Source organism: Myotis yumanensis, unplaced genomic scaffold (genome assembly GCF_028538775.1).
Source record: "Myotis yumanensis isolate MYYU_CA2020_CCGP unplaced genomic scaffold, mMyoYum1.0.hap1 SCAF_16, whole genome shotgun sequence".
Classification (NCBI taxonomy): Eukaryota; Metazoa; Chordata; class Mammalia; order Chiroptera; family Vespertilionidae; genus Myotis; species Myotis yumanensis.
Window position 1 is genome coordinate 44084105 of NW_027223767.1, and position 18297 is coordinate 44102401.

Genomic DNA, 18297 nt, shown 5'->3' on the forward strand with positions numbered 1-18297 from the left:
TCCATGCCCCTGACTAAATAGTCAGCTATTGCATGTTTAAAAATTCTTGCAGCACACCGGTTGAAAATCGCTGCCTTATTTAGTTCTCACCACAAATCCTGTGAGTGGGACCCATGATTATGTCCAATCTACACATAGACAAATAGTAACTTAGACACCAAACGACACTTCCTAGCCTCCCTGGCAGTTAGAAGTGGCCGTAGACTGAGGTTTAGCCAATGGCATACGAGTGAAAGGGATACATGCTGTTTCCAGGCCTGGCTCACAAGAACCTCCCATGTAAGCTCTCCCGTGCCCTTTCCCCTTCACGCTGGCTGAAAGGCAATGACCCTGTGGGTGATCTTGGAAGGCACATATTGAAGATGGCGAAACCTCCATTAGCCCAGGTCCCTGGGTGACTACATGAAGGAGAGCCATCCCACTAACCCACCCGATACTTTCCAGGAGAAAGAAAGACATGTCTATTACTTTTGAACCGTTATATGATTTGTTACAGCAACTACCCTAACTAATCAATTAGCCACCTCAACTGATACTATTGGCTTTGGCATTTTTATTAAAAAGAGGCTCCGGGAGATTAAGTAACGTATCATACAGCTATTTTGTGGCAAAGCAGGACCTACTCATGTCTGACTTCAGCCTTTGGGTTCCAATGCATCTCACTCCCACACTGGAGGACGCATAGTATTGGCCTTAACTTCCTGCAAGAGGCCAGGGCAAGAAGAAGGGGCAGAGGGGAGCCAACCAGGAGCAAGTGTGCAGGGGTAAGGAGGGGCCTGTCCACCTGATGCCTGGGGAGGCTCTGGGAGCTGGGCAGGGAGGGCCCTCATGTCCCAGCTGGAGCCACTGCAGGCCTAGTGTGCAGCGCAGCCAGGCACCACCCCAGAAAGGCAGGAACCCCCTTCAAAGCGGGTGGAGAAACCTGCCAGAAGCAATCTATCATCCCCCAAGCTCTCGCAAGAGAGCGGTGTGAGTGATAGGTTTGCTAACAGGGCAGGGGGTGGTGAGTCTGTGTTCCTGGAGAGCTGAGGACCAGACACTCATATGACAAAGGCTTAAATCCATCCTTTCATTTCCTCTGCCTCTATGCTTTTTTACTTCCTTTTATTTCCCTTTAATGTCTCAATAAAGTTGTGTGTTTTTTTAAAATTCCAACCCAGCTCCTATGTGGTGAGTGAAAAGGGCAAAGAGAGAACAGAAAAGTCAGGTAACAGAATTCTCTGGGTTGGGCAGCTGCCCGGTCTACTTGGAGGTGGCACCTGAGCTGTCACTAAGCTTTCACACCTGGAGCGATGGGGGGCTGCAGCCAGCTTGTTTCCACGTGGGATGACCCCTTATTTCACCTCAGCTCCAGGGGCGTGGGGATCTTTGCATAGGTGCCACCAGGCTGTGTGGGCCCCAGGCTGAGGGGCAGGGGACTTCTCAGGAGCCCCTTGCAAGAGGTACAATCAAATAGGACTTGGTGAGGACGCTGGGCTCCTCCGAGCAGTGACTCCCAGCTCCCTGAGTCACTGTCCAGTTGAACCCATGCCCCCTCTGGAAAGAACTGCAAACATCTTAATACTTGGCACCGATGAGGAAGCCACAGCACAGAGAAGGGCGGAAACCCCCCCCCGATCACACCGCCTCTCGGTGCTGGAGCAGGGCCTCAGGTCCCCTTGTGCCCGGTGCCATCAGGAGGGAGGCCAGGGCAGGGCCTCTGTCTCTGACCAGGGAAGGCTGCAGTGGGGGGGGGGGGGGGGGGGGCTCACACAGTGGACCGACAGCAAAAGGTAGCGTCTTCCTTCCACGGTGCCAGACAATCGAATCTTGGCCAGACAGCTATTTGCTAAATTTGGTTCAAAGACTGTCTTCTGTTAACTCTTCCACGTCTAAGCATTTGGGGGTGGGGTGTTCTCTATTCCTCATTCCTTCTGAAAAAGCCAGATTTTTTCCTTGGCTATCCCTGGTCTCAGAGATTAGGGAATGGGGATGCTGGCAACTGTGGCTGGTCAGCACCAAGCTGACCAAGCTAGCAACACCTGCTCCTCCACCTGGATACTCTACCGGAGGGTCAGTTTACATGTCACAGGCCAGAATGAAAGCAGACAGACGGCGCAGTGAAATCAGGCAGCTGGCCACGTGAAAGCAAGGCTGCAGGCCACGGGGTATCCAGACTGTGGGCCATTAGGAAGAAAGACCATAGCAAAAGCAGGCATCAAGCCAGAAAAAAAAGAACTCAGGAATTGCGCCAGATGGCCCAAGGTTTGTGGGTCACAGAGAAATCAGGCCACGCAGGAGAAGGAGAGCAGACTTCAGAACAGACCAACGTCATCTGTGATTCAGAAGGAAGGGAGGTTGCGCGCCACCCCGGCCTCACCCCCAGCCCTCCCTCCGCCGCCAGGCCCAGCCTCTCACTTCAGCTGCTGGGTGATGAGCTCCTCGTCGTTGAGGTAGCGCAGCCGCTCCTCCTCCACCAGGGTGCGCTGTCGCTGCAGCGGGTCCTCGTGCCGCCGCGCCGCCTCCGACACGCGCATGCTCAGCTCCGCCTCCGTGCCCTTCAGCAGCGCGCGCAGCGACTCGAGGTTCTGCAGCTGTCGAGGCAGATGGACCGATGGACCGGGGTGGGAGGGGATGGAGGCGCGCATCAGGGAAAGGGCCAGGAGGAGGCAGGCAGAGGACAGCCCCAGGCCGGGCGGGCTCCGCAGCATAGGCGGCTGCTCGGCTGCGGCCGTGAGCAGCAGCGAAAGGCTGGGATGGAGGGGCGCGGGGTGGGGGGCAGAAGCCGAGGGCTAAGTTCTGGAGAACAGAGGCAGGAGGAGAGAGGCATGGGGGGTAGTGGGGGAGGGGTGCTGAGTGGCCCAAGCAGAAGGTGCGGCTGCATGACTGTGGACGTGAGCAGCAGCGAAGGGGTGGGATGGTGGGGGGCGGAGGACAAGGTTACTGTGCTGGGTAAATACAGAGGCAAGGAGCACAGGGTATTTGGGGGACAAGGAGTGGCTCTAGGTAGGGCCCTGCCGACCATGGCTGTGGCTTCGATGGGCTCCAGCACTGGGGTTTGATAGTTTCCGTGGCTGGAACGGGTAGACTAACTTAACCCTCGAACCCAGCTCTAAGGCCTAGTTGGGGCAATGGTGGGGGGGCGGGCGAGATCTTATCTGTTGCCCAGATGGCAACTCGCTGCCCCCCCCTCCAGCCTGTCTCTGCTCATTATTCGCACCTGACGGGCTCTAGGGCCCTCCGGAGGAGCGGGCACCGCGATGCCAGGCTCCTGGCTGGGGGGACCATCTGCCAGGCGGGGCAGGGTGGGGGAGGAAAAAGGGGGGACTGGGGCGTCCCTGAGTACTAGCTCGGGGGTGGGGGCGGCTCCGTGGGCTGGATGGGGGTTCCAGGAGCGCGGTAAGAATTCAGGGACAGGGAAGAAGGGCTCAGTGTCGGGGACCGAGCCCAGGGATGGGCTTGGTCAGGGCACAGAGACTCAGCGAGGGGGCAGAACTCCAGGAAGGGGAAGGGGAGAAGCGTTCGGAGAGGGGCCCAGTGATCGGCAGGGACTGGATAGAGGGAGTAGGGGACGGGGCCGGACTTCCGGGGGAAAGTTTCCGCACAAGTGGGTGGGTTTAGACGGGGCGGGGCCCCGGAGGGGGCGGTACCTGGAGCTTCCGCAACTGCTGCAGCTGGCCGCGCAGGTCGCTGGTGCTGCTCTGCAGGCCGCGCAGGTGCAGCTGCATCTGCAAACGGCTGATGGCAGCGGGCTGCCCCGCGGGGGTGCTGCTGGCTGAGGGTGGGGGAGGGCCGGACACTGGGGTGGCCCCGCTGCTCCGGCTGCCGGACCCGCAGGCTGCAGAGGGACCGTGCGGATGGGAGAACAAACCATGAGCTTGGAGGCGTTGAGGCAAGGTCCCCCCACACAGTAGCGACAGAGGCACGTGGCTCTGACTCCCTGCCCCAGATGGTAGTCAGCCCTCCTGTGGGGCGCAGGGCAAAGACTTCTTGGGCTAAGGTGACTACTCATTTTCCTTTCAAGTATTGTTTACAGATTGGTAACCTGAGGCTCGGAGCGTTTATAAGGGGAGGAGAGAAGAGTCACTCACGTGCTGAGGGCGTGGCTGCTCCATTGGAGCCTTCAATCTTCTCGCTGTGGCACAGGGAAAAGAGGGCCATCAGGGGGTCCAGGCTGGCCCCAGGCAGTCAAAGCGGGGTGAGACCTAACCATACTCTCCAGGCCCCTGATCTCAGGATGGAGCCCCGAGAAAGGAAGGGACTCACACCCAGAGTCACACGGAGAGACACTGGCAGAGCTGAGCCCGTGGCCCCTGCTGCCCACACTCCCTCCCTCTTGCCCCAGCTGCGGGCCCTGCCTGGTGCTGGGAGCAGCCTCACCTGGGGGTCTCGGGCTCCGAGCCTCGCAGCAGGGCGCTCTGCACCAGGCCTGTGAGGCTGGCAATCTGCTTCTCCATGGCCTCCATGCGCTCCCTGGGGAGGACGGTGGCTTTGAGCAAACCCTTGTTCAGGCATGGGGTCCCTTCTGACCATTGCTAAGATTAATAATTAGTGGAAATACCATTCCCTCCAGCCACCAGCACACAGACAATTCCAAGGGTCCCCACACCTAAGGATCAAGCCCCCCCCCCATATACTATTGGTAAGCCCGTTTCCATCCAACAGTCACCCCCTCCCTCCGCAGTCTCATCTCTCACCAGTGGCTCCCTAATGGGCCCCACCCTTGCCTCTCAGTGCCTCCACACGTTCTCCCTTGGCCTGGAATGTTCTCCTCTCTAAAGCCATCCCAGAGCCCCCAGCAGCCTTGAGGAATCCCTGTACACCCTCCCACGGGAAGTGCACGCATTTTTTAATTCGTCTCCCCTACTAAACAGGGCAGAACCGGGTTTGCCCAACTGGCATTGACAGTGTCCAGTGCACTGCCTGGCACACAGGCCACAGGAGAGCTGTGTGAACGCAAATCACTTCTCACCTCCCAGCAGCACTGCCCAGGACAGCAGGGGACAGACAGGACAGTGCCCCATCACCTCCTCCAGCCCTGCATCCTTAGGAAGGAGCTGAGTGATGAGCACGAGTTCCCCCAATCGGAGGCCACCTCACTGAATGGACCTCCTCCCCTCCCCTACTTCTCACCAGCACCCCCTCCCTGGTGAACTTCAGCAGGCCCTGTGCTGGACAGCTCTCGGCTGCAAATTCTGTTTGGGCAAGAAAGGCTCTAAAGATTAGAGCTGATTCAGCCTGGATTTGGGGGTTACGAAAACCGGCTGGGGGACGAATGCAAGCCCAGAGTCCTTAGACAGGGCCCGTGTCCACCCCTAAGTGCTTGCATACAGAAGGAAAGTGGCACCTCCGTCTCTCCATTGCCTTCCCTGCCACATTCAAGGTACTCCGGCGACCCCCCTACGACCCCAGGTCTACAAAGGACTCCAGGGTCTCAGAGTCCAGAGCACCACCCTCCGCAGACCCTGCAGTGCCCTCTCCACCACCCCCACGGCCTGAGACTTCGCCAGCTTCCCTTACCTGGTCTCTGTGTCCTTCGCTGGCACGGGCGGCCCGAACCCAACGAGCGGGCGCTCCCCGGGCCCGGGGAAGAGCTCGGGAGGGGGGACTCCGGCCGTCGAGGAGCCCCCGGCACTGCGGGCCTTGCCTCCCGGGCTCTCCGCGAAGACCGAGGAGGAGCCCGAGTCTTTGCGGAAGGATTGGCGAACCGGCGAGCCGCGGCTGGGCGGCCCCGAGTAGGGGCTGTGCGGCGGCGGGGGGCCTCCGGGGGGCGCGGCCACGTCGGTCAGCTTCTGCGGCGACGAGGGCGGCAGGCGGAAGCCGTAGCCGTCGCCGTAGAGGGGCCCGCCGCCCGCCGCCTTGTACAGGGAGTCCTCCAGGTCGGACTGCAGCGCGGCGGCCGAGTAGGTGCTGAGCGAGCGCACCGAGCCGCGCTTGTAGAGGCCGCCGGCCCCCGGGTAGGCGAACGGGTCGGCGGCGGCCGCGGCCAGGCTCAGGCGCCCCTCGTGGAGCAGCCCGTAGGGGTCGGCGTAGAGGCCCTCCCCCTTCACCAGCATCATGCCCCCCGCCTTGCTCGCCAGGTCCTCGTCCGGCTTCACGTCTCGCCGCTCCAGGATGGCGCTGGGGCTGGGGCTGACGCCCTGGGCGGCGGGGGCGCCTCCCAGCCGCTCGGCTGCGTGGTGCACCGGGCTGCCCGCGTAGGAGGGCGGGCGCCCCCCGGCGTACGAGAGGCGCGAGCGCGACGGGGAGCCCGACGGCAGCCCCGACGGCAGCCCCGACGGCAGCCCGGGCGGCGGCGAGCCGGAGGCCAGGTGCGGCGCAGGCGACAGGTTGTTGAGGCGCCGCGTGGGGGACGACTCCCTGGACGCGTACACCATCTCTCTCTGTGTGGAAGACAGCCCGGAACCCACGGGGCTGGTCACGCAGGGGGTCCCTGCTTGGGGAGCCGGTATCCCCCCCCCCCCCCCCCCCGCTCTTGGGAAGTCCCTTCTGTTCTCTGCCTTCCCTCGCTCCTGCGGCACCGTGGGCCTCTCCCTCTCCAGCTCCCAGATGGAGGGAGAAGTGGCACCGAGGGACCACCCGCAGCCCTAGGGTGAGGGGTGGGGGGGCCCAGCGGGAAGGAGTGGTTCCTGGAAGGGTCGCCTGGGATAGCTGGAGGCCTGTTGGCGAAATCCTGAGCAATGGAAGGGAGGGGGCAGGAACCGGGGAGAGGAGGGATCCCCACATGACCCCACAGCTAATGGAGGCCCCCTGCTCCAGTCTCTATGTTCCTTTCTCCAAAGCTGGCCCTGGTCCCTGATGACAAGGGGTTGTGCTCCTGGACCCCATCTGCCCAGCCCCCCCCCCCCATGCCCCGGGCACCCCCAGCCGTACCCGGAGGTCCCCGTTGGTGAGGTGTGAGCCAGGGAAGGCGGCGTAGAGCGGCTCCTTCCTATAGATCTTGATAATACTGCGGTCCTGGATGTCCCTGGAGGGCGGGAGGATCACAAGTCACCACCCCCCAGCCCTGCGTGGGGGAGGGGCGGCTACTCCAGGGAGCGGGGAGGGGGCTGGCGAGAGGGGCCAGGAGCCCAACCCCTTCCTAACCCCTGGCTCAGTGGCTCGTCTGCCTCGCGCTACCTGCCACCACCACCCCCCCCCCCCGACACACACACACACACCCAGCAGCCTCCCTCCCGTCACCTCCTGGGGCTCACAGCCCGTGTCAGGTTAGCTCAAGGCTGGGGGAGCGCACCTGGGATTCCGAGGGGAGGAGGTGGGGCTGAGACGCCGGGGAAGGGGGCGGGGCGGAGAGAGGAACGGCTGGCGCTCGGTCGGGTCCCCGGCTTAGCCCCCTGCTGGCTAAGGAATGGCCTTCGAAGTCAAGCCCACCACGGAGAACTACCGGGAAGCCCACCCATTCCCCACCCCCCACCCCCGCCGTCCCCGCCGGGGCCACGCCCACCGGACGTCCTCCAGCTCGTAGAAGACGTTGCGGGCCTCGTCTTTGATGAGGATGGCGGTGTTGGGCGACTTGAGCATGCCCATGGTGAGCTTCTGCGGGAACATGTGCGCGATGAGCGCGTGCAGCGTGTCCAGGCTGCTGACCTCATGCGTGATGTGCACGCGCCGAGTCTCTTCCCCGAACTGCAAGAAGAGCACCCCTGCGAAGGAGACGCTGTCAGTGCGGCCGCCACCGCCTCCACGCCGCCCGCCGGGAGAGCGAGGGGGGCCTTCGGGGGCCACGCCGGTCCCGCAGAGGCAGGGCCTGAGACCCGCTCCCGCCCCCGCCCCCGCCCCGGGGTGCAGGTGCACCCAGGCGCTCCTCATGCTGCGGGCCTCCCCGGGCACCTCCTTGACCCCAGGCAGCTTGGAGCCTAGAGAAGGAAATGGAATTGGGGGCGAGAGCAGGTGGGACAGAAACTGGGGGAGAGTCGTTGCTGATGGGGAGAGGGGTGAGAAGGGAGGGTATGAAGGGGAGCTGCTGAAGAGGGCGAGTGAGAGGGTTGGGGGGGCAGGGGATGCTGAGGGGTGGGAGAGATGATGGAGAGGTGAGGGGAGAGAGCTGGAAGAGGGCTGGGAAGAGAAACCAAGGAGGGAGAGGCTCTGAGGGGAGGAGGTCGCTGGGGTGGAGAGGCGGGTAGGGAGGCAGAGGCTTCTAGGCAGGTGGTTGAAGAGAGATGGATGGTCCAGGAGAAGAGGGCTACAGGGCTAGCGGAGCGGAGGGAGGAGCCACGGGGCCGGAGGAGGAGGGTCGGCGGGCGGTACCTGGTGAGCGCAGCTTGCTCTGGCTGGCAGATCGCGAGAGGGGCAGGCTCTGTCGGAAGCGGTTCATCCTACTGAAGCCCAGAGGCAGCTCGGCCTCCGACATGGTCTCCAGCGACTCAGCTGAGGCGTAGGACAGCTTGGCTGCCTGGTCTGCCAGCCCTGGCTGGGCTCCCTGAGTGTGGCGTGAGCTGCGGGTCTGCAGGGGCAAGGCGGGTGAGAGGAATGGAGCGAGAGCCCTTCGCTCCACCCGCTGCCCCCACCCAGGTCCGGACACACACACACACACACACACCCAGCCAGCGACAGACACGCACAGGAAGGTCTCCTGGATCCCAGGCTTGGCTGTGTGGCTGCAGGAGAGTTCCCCGCCTCCTGGGGCCTGGGCCTCCCTGGGACACCCAGCAGGGAAGGACGGGGCCAAGGACTCGGGCACCCTGGGAAGCCACACAAGAAGCCGTCGGAGCAGGAGCCATGGGCACGCCTGCTATTTTAAGCTTCCAAAGAACAACAACACAAATTTGTCACCGAGGTGAGTGAGCAGCAGAATCGTTGAGCAAATTGGGGCATTAGTTCCAGACATTAATTAAGCTAAGCGGCGGGTTGGTGAGCGGCGAATTTATCCTTTGTGGAGTTCAGAGGGTTGGGTTGGGGCAGGAGGCAGGGCCCAGGGAGAAAGCAAAGAGAGCTAGGGACCTCAGGATCCCAGCTGGGGGGGGGGAGGGTTGGGGGTATGGGCCCTCACTGAGCTGTGCACAATGTCCACGGGGTTACTGGGAAAACCATCCCAACCCCCCCCCCAAAGCCAGTCGGACCCCAGTTTCAAACAGATGACCTGCCTATTACATGCAGTGTACATGCTAAGCCTTGTGTGATCCACGCGCATACATGGCATAAGTGCTAGGCCTTAGCCCCTCCCTGCAAGGCACATGCTGCCACACAGCCAACCAGCTAGCCTTCCCCAAACTGCCTCCCCTGGAACCCAGGATAGCAGCCTCTTGTCCCAAAGCTACAGCTGAAGGTAAGATCTGGCCGGGGCTAGGGAAGGGTGTCACGCAGTGCCCATTCCCTACCCCAGAACCAGTTTGATTATTCTCTGTGGGGAACGAGTCACCCTGATTTCTATTGCACTTAAAGAACCTGCTTTTAGGGCTGTCACTCAACCACAGCTCCTGCCATTCTGCCTCAGCCCCTCCCCTCAAGCCTGGTCATTGTCAGAAACTCATTTATTTAAGGGAGAAAGGTAATGAATCAGATCTACACCATCCCATGTTATGTTGCATGATATACATATATGTGCTATATATACATATATTCTCAGGAAAAAATCATTTTGCCCAATTCTATTTTTCTATAAAATCAATTGCCCATTTTAAACAAAAACCACTCAAAACGATTAACACTGGTTATCTCGGGGTTGAGACAGCTTTCCCTGTGATGAGTTTGCATGTCATCCTCGCGCCAGGGTGGTGCTAACCTTCTCCGTGCCATTCACAATTTGAGTACCTGTGCTGCCGAAGTGAGCAGTCGCTTTTTACTTTATACCTTTTCTGCTGGGTGAATTTTGCACAAACAGAATCATTTTTATAATTTAAAAAAACACACAGTAAAAGTACCTCTAAAAAGGAATCATTTATTCTCCTCCCCAACGCTCTTCTTCCCCAAATCCTGATTAACCCCTAATTAATCTCCATCTTCATATTAACTCAATTTAATGTTCCAATTGGATTAGCACTCTTGAAACGAGAGAGCATCTTCCTCTGATGGGCAATGTGCCCAGCTGTCCCCAAAGTGGCCTCAAGGGCTCCGGGGATGTGGAAGGACAAATTTGGAGGCCTCAGGGGGCCTCAAGTACAATGCCTTACCCAGTGAGTGGGCATGGGTCTGGGGAGGAGGAAGGCAGTGTAGGAACTGGGCGGGGGGGGGGGTGGGGGGAGGGATGCCTGTGCCAAGACTGATCTGGGCTGACCACCAATGCCAGCCTGTGCCCTTCCCTCTCACCTCAGCCCTGAGGCAGTGTGGAGAACCATGTCTGGTCTGGTGGTCATGAGGTTGCCAGGCAACTGCAAGTTCAGTGGTTGCCAGGCTGGTGTGGATGAGGGGCTACAGAGTTCAGGCGGAATGAGCAGCTAGCAGGGATGGAGCAGCCAGCAGGGATGGAGCAGCTAGCAGGGATGGAGCAGCTAGCAGGGATGAAGAACAAGGGATGGCCACGGTGGCTTGGGGGTGGGGCACTAGTGAGGTGCCAGTAAGAAGATGGGACGGGGCTAGAATGAAGGGGATCCTAGAGACTGCTGGCTCCTGAGAAGGCAGGACCCTGCCCAGGGGAGCCTGGGAAAGAGATGCCCACATTCCCTGCCCCACCAGTTCCTGTCTCCATCCGGGCCCCAGGGGCACCTTTCTGGTCTCACAGCCCTTGTAGAAAACCCTCTTGAGAACAGAGAAAGCCTGTTTGCACTTCTCTCCATCCCTAGGGTGAGAACAGGGCAGAGAAAAGAGGGAGATGGCAAGAAAACCAAGCAGTAATTCAAGAGAGCTTCCCAAAGGCAGGAAAGGGGCTGCGGTGGGAAGCAGTGAGCACCTGTCACTGGAGATGTTCCGGGGAGCCCATGGCTCCTGGTCTGAGATCAGGTGGAGGGAACCTTGGGTGAGGCGGTCAGACTAGGATCTGAGGTTCCCAAACACTCTCCAGACTGGGGCAGAATCATTTGGGAACTTTTTTTTTCCTTACTAATTTTTTAAATATATATATATTTTTTTATTGGTTTCAGAGAGAAGGGAGAGGGAGAGAGAGATAGAAACATCAATGAGAGAGAATCATTGATCAGTTGCCCCCTGAACCCCCCCTCCCCCCCCCCCCCCCCCACACACACACACACTGAGGATCGAGCCCACACTCTGGGTATATGCCCTGACCTCCTGGTTCATAGGTAGACGCTCAACCATGCTCAACCACTGAGCCACGCCAACTGGGCTGCTTATTGATTTGAGAGAGCCACTTATTTATGCATTCATTGGTTGATTCTTGTATGTACCTTGGCATATTGAGACGACGCTCTAACCAACTGAGCTATCCGGCCAGGGCCTCATTTGGGAACTTTTTAAAAACACTTTTGAGGTCCCCACATTCACTGAATCAGAATCTCTGAGGGTTGGGGCCTGGGATTCAAGATTTTTTTTACAAGTTCCCAATGTGATTCTGATTTGGGAATCAAGTAGCGTCCATGATTCTAATAGAGAATGAGGTAAGCTACCATGTAGGGCTCCCTCTGAGCCAGGCCCTGTGCCTGTGACATGTAGTATCTCATTTCTTTTCTCTGCACAACAGCTCTATGATGCAGATGTTGTTGTGCCATTTACAGAGGAGAGACGGAGGCCCAGGGGATTAGGTAACTTGCCTCAGGTCGCCTAGCTAGTTAGTAGCAAACTGGAATTCACCACCAGGTGGTCTGGCTCTCGGATTAAACCACTACATGCTACTGTCCCCTCCAGAAAGGCCATGACTGACGCCATGGTTCTATGCCACGATTCCCTAATTCAAGGACGTCTTCTCTCTGGGAGAATGCATGCCAACGAGATGCTTGGAGCAGGACGACACTGGGGAGTCTGGGATGGATACTTCCCGCCCCCTGTCATGATGTTTGGGACATGAGGGGCTGGAGACTAGGACACAAGCATCAGTCTAACTTGGTTCAGCTCTGGGCCAGGGTGCCAGGAAAGATGGCAGAGGCACCCAAAGGGGCTTTCCCAGGGCCGTAGGAATGCCCTTGGAGGGGCAGACAGCTCCTTGGCTTTTGACAGCCCAGTCTCTCCAGAGGAGGCAGGAAGGCACCCAGCCCTGAGCTCAGCCCTCCACCTGAGCAACAGGTTTGGGGGTGTAGGACTGTGAGTCTCTTGCCTGGCACTGACCAGCTCCCCATCGTGGGAAGTAAGAACAGGATGAGGGGCCCATCATAGTCACAGGCCTCCCTGGAAGATGGAGTTTCAGGATCTGAGTTCAGAGAACAGGCCCCTCCACAAGATGATGGGATCCAGGCCCAGCCTCAGAACCAGCAGTCCTGGCCTGGGAATCCCCACTCAGATCCCCCTCAGGGGTGGCCCAAATTCCAGCACTGGATCCACCAGCCCCTGGCAGGTGAACCCAGAGTCCCTCAAAGCAGCAGCCACAGCCTGCACCCCAAAGCCCTCCGCCCGCACCAGAAGGTCCCGTGCAGTCGCACACCCCTGCGCAAAGCGTGTGCAGGGAGGGGGAGGGTGGGAGGGCACATGCAGTTGTCATGGAAGCGGAAGCACCACACACTGACCTTGAAACTCCAGTAGTTTGGCTGCTGATGGAAATAAGAGAAGAGATGGTTATGATGGGGTTGGGAGGGGAGAGGAGCGCTGGGGTGGGTTAGAGACCTTTGGAGCTCAGCACTCAGCCCTGGGACAGGGGCCCTCAACCCTCCCAGGAGCAGGGAGGAAGCTATGCCTGGGTCCATCCCATTCTCTACTGAGACCCAGGCCGGCTCCGGGCCTGCTAGTGGGGAGGGGAGAACCCCTCCGGGTGTTTACAAGCCGCGCACTCCAGTCACAGTAACTGTCCTCAGAAAGGTACAGATGGGAAAAGGCGCCGATGACCGTGCTATAGGACACCCAGGAGACCCTGACAGAGATGAACTGGAGCTGCAGGATCGAGGAAGTGGCAGCTGGTTGTGGCAGGCCAGGGAAAAACTTCCCGGAGGAGGTGGCATTTAAGCTAGGTCTTGAGAAATGAGTAGCTCAGATTGGACAAAGGCATGCTGAGCAGAGGGGACAGCATGGGCAAGTGTTCTGGGCCAGGCAAGAGGAGAGTGTGTTGAGGGAATAGTCCATTGTCCAGGCTGGCTGAGGTGCAGGGTCTGGGCAAGCAGCAGATTAGGCTACAAAGAGGGGGCTGGGGCCGGATGAGTGGGCTTAAATGCTGAGCCAAATTATGTAGATTTAGCAGGTTGGATGCGCGAAGGCATCTGAGTGAAGCATAGTGAGGTCAGAAGTGGACCCCAGGAGGGCTGATGGGGCAGGTAGTGGAGGGAGGCCTGGGACCAAGGCCAGGGCAGGGAGGCCTGCCAACACGATAGACCTGGATTATAGAGGAAGGTGGACAGATGCCAGTCACCTTACAGCCCTGGGCAATGGGTGGGAGCCACGGGCAACAGAGGGAGTTGTGGTTAGTGGGAGCAGGGGCAATCCCTGTGGCCGGATAGATGAAAGAGGAGGCTCCTTGGGCCTCTAAAAGGGATGGGGGCTCAGATTCCTCCTCATTCACAATAACCTGGGGTCGCCCTGCCTTCCACCGGGGTCCAGAAGGCCCCTTCAGATTGCTAAGGACAGGAAGGAGTGGCCGGGGGGCCTGGCTGGTTCTTGGCAAAGCTGAAGGCACCCTGCTGGCCGGTGCCAGCCTCAGCAGGAAGACAAGAGGCAGCAGATGGCCTGGCCCTGGGGTGCCTGGCACCAGCAAACAAGATTCCCCAAGCCTCAGAGCCCCTGGCAGAGAAGAGGGACACTGAGGGCCCCCAATGGGAGAAGAAAACAACATTAGGGCATCCTGGGCCATCTGAACGCTTTCAAGACAAAGAGGAGTTGGTCAGGGGCTGCTGGAATGGAGGCTTGCCCTGAGTTAGACCTTTAGGGTGGGGGTGGAATAATGAGGTTCACTCTCCAGGGCCACCCCCCATCTACCCCCATCTGAGCCACAATCCCCAGCTCTCCTTTTGGCATTGGCTCCCAGAGATGCAAAAAATAGTAACATGGCAGGCAGGGGAAGGGGACAATGAAGTCTGTGCCCTAGCCAGTGCCTGGAACAATCTATGGACACATGCCACCCCCATCGGTGCCAGGGGATGCCCACAGGTGCTGAGGGGAGGCGCGGGGCTGGAGTGACAGGCTCTTGCCACAGCCGCCTGTGGCCTTGGGAAGGTGAGGGGTAGCAGAGAGAGTGGACACGTGGGGGCCAGCAGAGCCAGGCAGAGGGCACGGGAAGGTTTATGATGAGAGTCGTGTCTGCAGCCCCAGGGATGATGGACGGCTCTGCAGAGAAGGCTGCTGTCCCTCGGCCACCACCACCATTACCCTGAGCACACAGGGCCCCCCACAGCGCCCGGCAACACGCAGGCCCCACGCTGAGCCCTTGCACAGACTGGAGAAGGACATCACCGCAAGCACATCCAGAGCAACAAAACACACCCCCAAAAAGACACGAGCATCCCGCCATGGTCAGAAACAACCCCGGAAACCAACAAACTCAGAGGCAGAGCTATTTGTTCGTAGACCACCCCCACTCACACACAAACGGGTACACTCCCACAGGACCCTGACTTGCTCACACACACTCCAGCCACAAACAGAGGCACCGGCACCATTCACCCCACCCCCACCCCCAATGTCCCCGACAGGGTCACAGAGCCCACTCACGTATGTATACAGACACACACCAGATGCAGAAACACAGGAAGCAGTACCCACACATACAAAGGGAGTCTCATCCCTCCTCCCACCCCCCACTAGTGAGGTCAGGGGCCTCTGACCTCAGCCACTGTCCCACGCCCATGATCCCAAACATCATGTGTCAGGTGGGTGCACTCCTGATTCAAGAGGCAGAAGATGGCCCCCTCCATCCAGCCCCCAATGTCAACACAGCCAATTCGGCGTGTGCAGATGGCTGGGGCCCACCTCATGCCTCTCGGGGGGAGACAGGGATGGGGCCTGTCCACAGCCACACTGGCTGTGCCCTCAACATGGGCCTACCTCAGGGTCCCAAGGCTAGGCACATCCATGGGGCAGGCAGTCCTGCAGGAGAGGGGTTACAAGCTGGGGTGGGGGTGGGGGGAGGACTGAGGGCATCGGTGCCACAGGAAAAGCCAGGCAAGTCCCACTAGAGGGTAGAGATGGGAGAGTTGCTTTGCTGGTACTTGGCGAACTTGGAGTGAGGCTACCACCACTGTCCCCGGACTTTGGGATCTGCCTGGAGAGCACGCTGAGTGGATCCTGCCCATCCTCCTCTGCAAAGTGGGAGGAATGAGCCTCTTGCACGGTGGCCCCATCAGGAATGAGACGGTCTCCTGGCAACTCAGTGTCCTCGGAGGGGGAACTTAGGGGAGGTCCTTGGGGATGCTCTGTCTCTTCCCAGGGTGTGAAACCCGTGGGTGACGGAGCAGAGGGCTCCTCCCCTGTTCACTAAAGCGGGGCTCTCCCCATCCAGCCTCCAGCACCCTTTACCTCCTCACCCTCTTCCTGGCTGTCTGTTGCTCCTGCTATGCCCATCACAGTGCCTGGTATATAGCAGACCCTCAACAGATATTTGACTATGAATTAATGCCAAGAGAATGGGACCCGCCCACGGGAGGAGGGGGTGTCTCTAACACTCTCATCTGGCACCACTCCCTCCATCTCCTGGGACCCAGCACTGCTCAGCCTCTGGGCCTTTCCCTAGGGATTTCCCAGCACAAACCCCCTGGAAGGAGGGCAGAGGACAGGGAGGCCCAGGAGAGGTGGGGCTCCCCAGCCCAAGCCAAACCTCCAATACCTCTAGTCAGGGAGGGGTCTCCCTCCCAGCAGACAGTGAGAAGGCAAAATACTGGGTTGAGTAGGGAGACCCTCCATGGCTAACAGAGTAGCAAAGGCTCTTCCAGGCGCCAGGGAGCTGTCAGCTGTTACCAGAGTGTAACACGGAAGCCCTCCATCTCTCTCTAGGGACAAGGCTTTCAGAAACAGGGGAGGGGGAGATGCTGAGGACCCAAGGAGGCAAGGCCAGGGAGTCCTCAAACTCCCCAGAGAGAAGAGAAGACAGCTCCTTCCTCTGGGAGAGGGGGCGTTAACGCCCTCCCTCCCCCACCCTGGGGTCCTTAGTGGGGTTCTTCCTGTCCCTGACAGCTGCTCCCCTCTCCCTGGGGAGCCTGAGCCCAGCCAGAGGCTGAGGTCTTGCCCCTCCCCTGGGCAGATGCCCCCTGTCTGCTAGGTGAGTGCCTGACCCCTCCTTGACCTCGAGCCCCTACGACGCATCCTCAAGGGAGGGCAGGGCGGGAGGCAGGGCGGACAACCAGTAGGTCTCACCCCGGCCCCTCACTCCCTGGCTCGCTGCACCGGCGCACACACCCACCTCTCAACTCCTGTGAGCACCGTCCTCATCCACACCGACCCCCTCGGTGGGGCCACAGAACGCGCCCTGCGGGCACCACCTCCCAACGCCACGCACATGCACGACCCTCCCCTCGGTGTGGGGCCCCCTGACACTCATTTCCCAGCCCTTCCCTGCAGAGTGTGTGTGTGTGTGTGTGTGTGTGCACGCGTGCAGGGGGGCGGGAGAGGGGGGGCTGCTGTGGGACCTGCGCCGAGGGGGAGGGTGCGAGGTGCACCCCCGGAAGGTCATGACTTTCCGAGGTTGGGGGAGGGGGCGCCCACGGCATTTCGGGGTGGGGGCCCGGCCCACGCCGAAGGCTGTAAGCCCGGTGGGGGAGGGAAGGGGGCGTTTCTCAGGGAGCTGGAACCGCAACGGCCTCCGCAACCCCACCCCCGACGGCGCCTCGCGGCCTCGGAGCGCCCCCCCCCATCTCCGCGCCCCCGCTCCCCGCATTGCCCGAGGCGGCGACCCCGACACCCGCAGCCGCTCCGCTCCCCTTACCTGCGGCCACAGGTGTATGCGCCGGGGCCCCCGGCCCCAGGTTCCGCGTCGGGCGGGAGAGGGAGGGCGGCCCCTGCTCCCACCCGCCCGGGCTCTCCCCTCCCCCGGCCACCTCCGCAGCCGCCGCCGCCGCCGCCGGTGCCCTTTGCTGCAATGCGAGAGCCGCCGCCGCGGAGCGGGCCCGGGCCCCGGTCGCCTCGGTAACCACGACTCCACCTGGCGCGGCGCAGCGCGCGGCCGCGCACAGCCTCCCCGGCCCCCTCCCCGCGCGGCCCCGCGGGCGCAGCCCCGCCGAGGAGCCGCGGAGCCGCGGAGGGTAGTGGCTGCGCCGCGGTCACCCGATACTCCGGCCCTCCGCCCGGGACTCGGGTTGCAGGCGGGGGAGGGAGGTCGGCCAGCCCGGTGGAAGCGGGGGAGGGGCTGTGGTTTGAATCTCGCCTCGGCCCGGGCCCCGGGGTCCCCGCCAGGCCCCCCCCCCCCAAAGGTCTGGGCAGGTGGGGGAGGAGAATGTCCTGCCCCCTGACCCGCCACCAGGGAGCTCACAGCCTCTCCCACCAGAGCGCTGGCCCCGTGGCCGTTGGTTCCACCAGGACTCAGTTCCCAGCCGAGTCTGGGAGGCCTAGGATGCCTGCTTCCCTGACGGTTTCTGATCCTGCTCGGCTGTGGGACTGGCGTTTGCGGAACTCTGGTCCTGCGCTTCACAAAAGGAGCCTCAGACTCCGCCACGGGGACTGCAGCCTCTGATACGCACTAAATATCGAGTGATGACAACATCCTGGGCACAGCCACTTCTCTCAGAGATTCCAAGGTTCTGGGGCGAGGTCCCTTCAAGATCTGCTGCCTCCATCAGAGGCAGAGGCGGGCAGGCCTAGAGACAGCTGAGCTCACCAAGTCCAACCTCACTCCTCGTCATCACCCCACCCCCATCTAACCCAAACACGCCATCTAGGGAGGCCTCTGCCTGCCCCCGGCACCCTAAGTGTCCCCTGCCTCATCACCATCCCTGTTCCAGCCCCATTTTGGCCGCCACATGCCCTTGGCCACGCAGGACAAGCCCGTCCCACTTGCCATTCAGTCTTGGGGGCAGACACATCTTTGTTCCCCGAAGTTCAGTCAAGATGGGGCAGGATGCCGGGAAAGGAAGTGGGCTGAATGCCCTGTGAGTGACGCCAAGACATGCCAACCTGTTGCTAGACTTGAGTTCACTCGGCTAAACCGTAGGTGCTCGGAGCCTCCTCCTTCCCTAGGCTGTCACATTTTTTTCTTCTAATTCTTACCAAAGTCCAGGCTTGCTGCCCCTCCCCCCAGAGCAGCCAGGTGTGTGAGCTACCCGTTGGCTCCCCTGCCTCTATACCTCCTCTGCCGCCTCAAGCTGAACACCAAGTCGAAGCCCCTCAGGGCTGCCCTTCCTCCTGGCAACTCGGACTCCCTGACCC

The 18297-nt window shown here is 60.6% G+C and overlaps 1 protein-coding gene across 6 annotated transcripts in view; it reads right to left on the reverse strand.

The window, feature by feature from the left end:
- SRCIN1 (SRC kinase signaling inhibitor 1) overlaps nucleotides 1–18297 on the reverse strand; it is a 64090-nt gene that overhangs the window by 17051 nt on the left and 28742 nt on the right. For 5 of the 6 annotated variants that reach the window (XM_070392980.1, XM_070392977.1, XM_070392976.1 and 2 more), the window contains 9 exons: nucleotides 12528–12551; nucleotides 8227–8422; nucleotides 7424–7622; nucleotides 6853–6946; nucleotides 5500–6362; nucleotides 4360–4452; nucleotides 4071–4114; nucleotides 3630–3817; nucleotides 2398–2573 (listed from right to left, as the gene is read on the reverse strand). In XM_070392980.1, the coding sequence (XP_070249081.1) occupies nucleotides 2398–2573; nucleotides 3630–3817; nucleotides 4071–4114; nucleotides 4360–4452; nucleotides 5500–6362; nucleotides 6853–6946; nucleotides 7424–7622; nucleotides 8227–8422; nucleotides 12528–12551 (1877 nt within the window). The remainder of the gene's footprint in view (nucleotides 1–2397; nucleotides 2574–3629; nucleotides 3818–4070; nucleotides 4115–4359; nucleotides 4453–5499; nucleotides 6363–6852; nucleotides 6947–7423; nucleotides 7623–8226; nucleotides 8423–12527; nucleotides 12552–18297) is intronic. The other variant, XM_070392982.1, reaches the window with a different exon arrangement.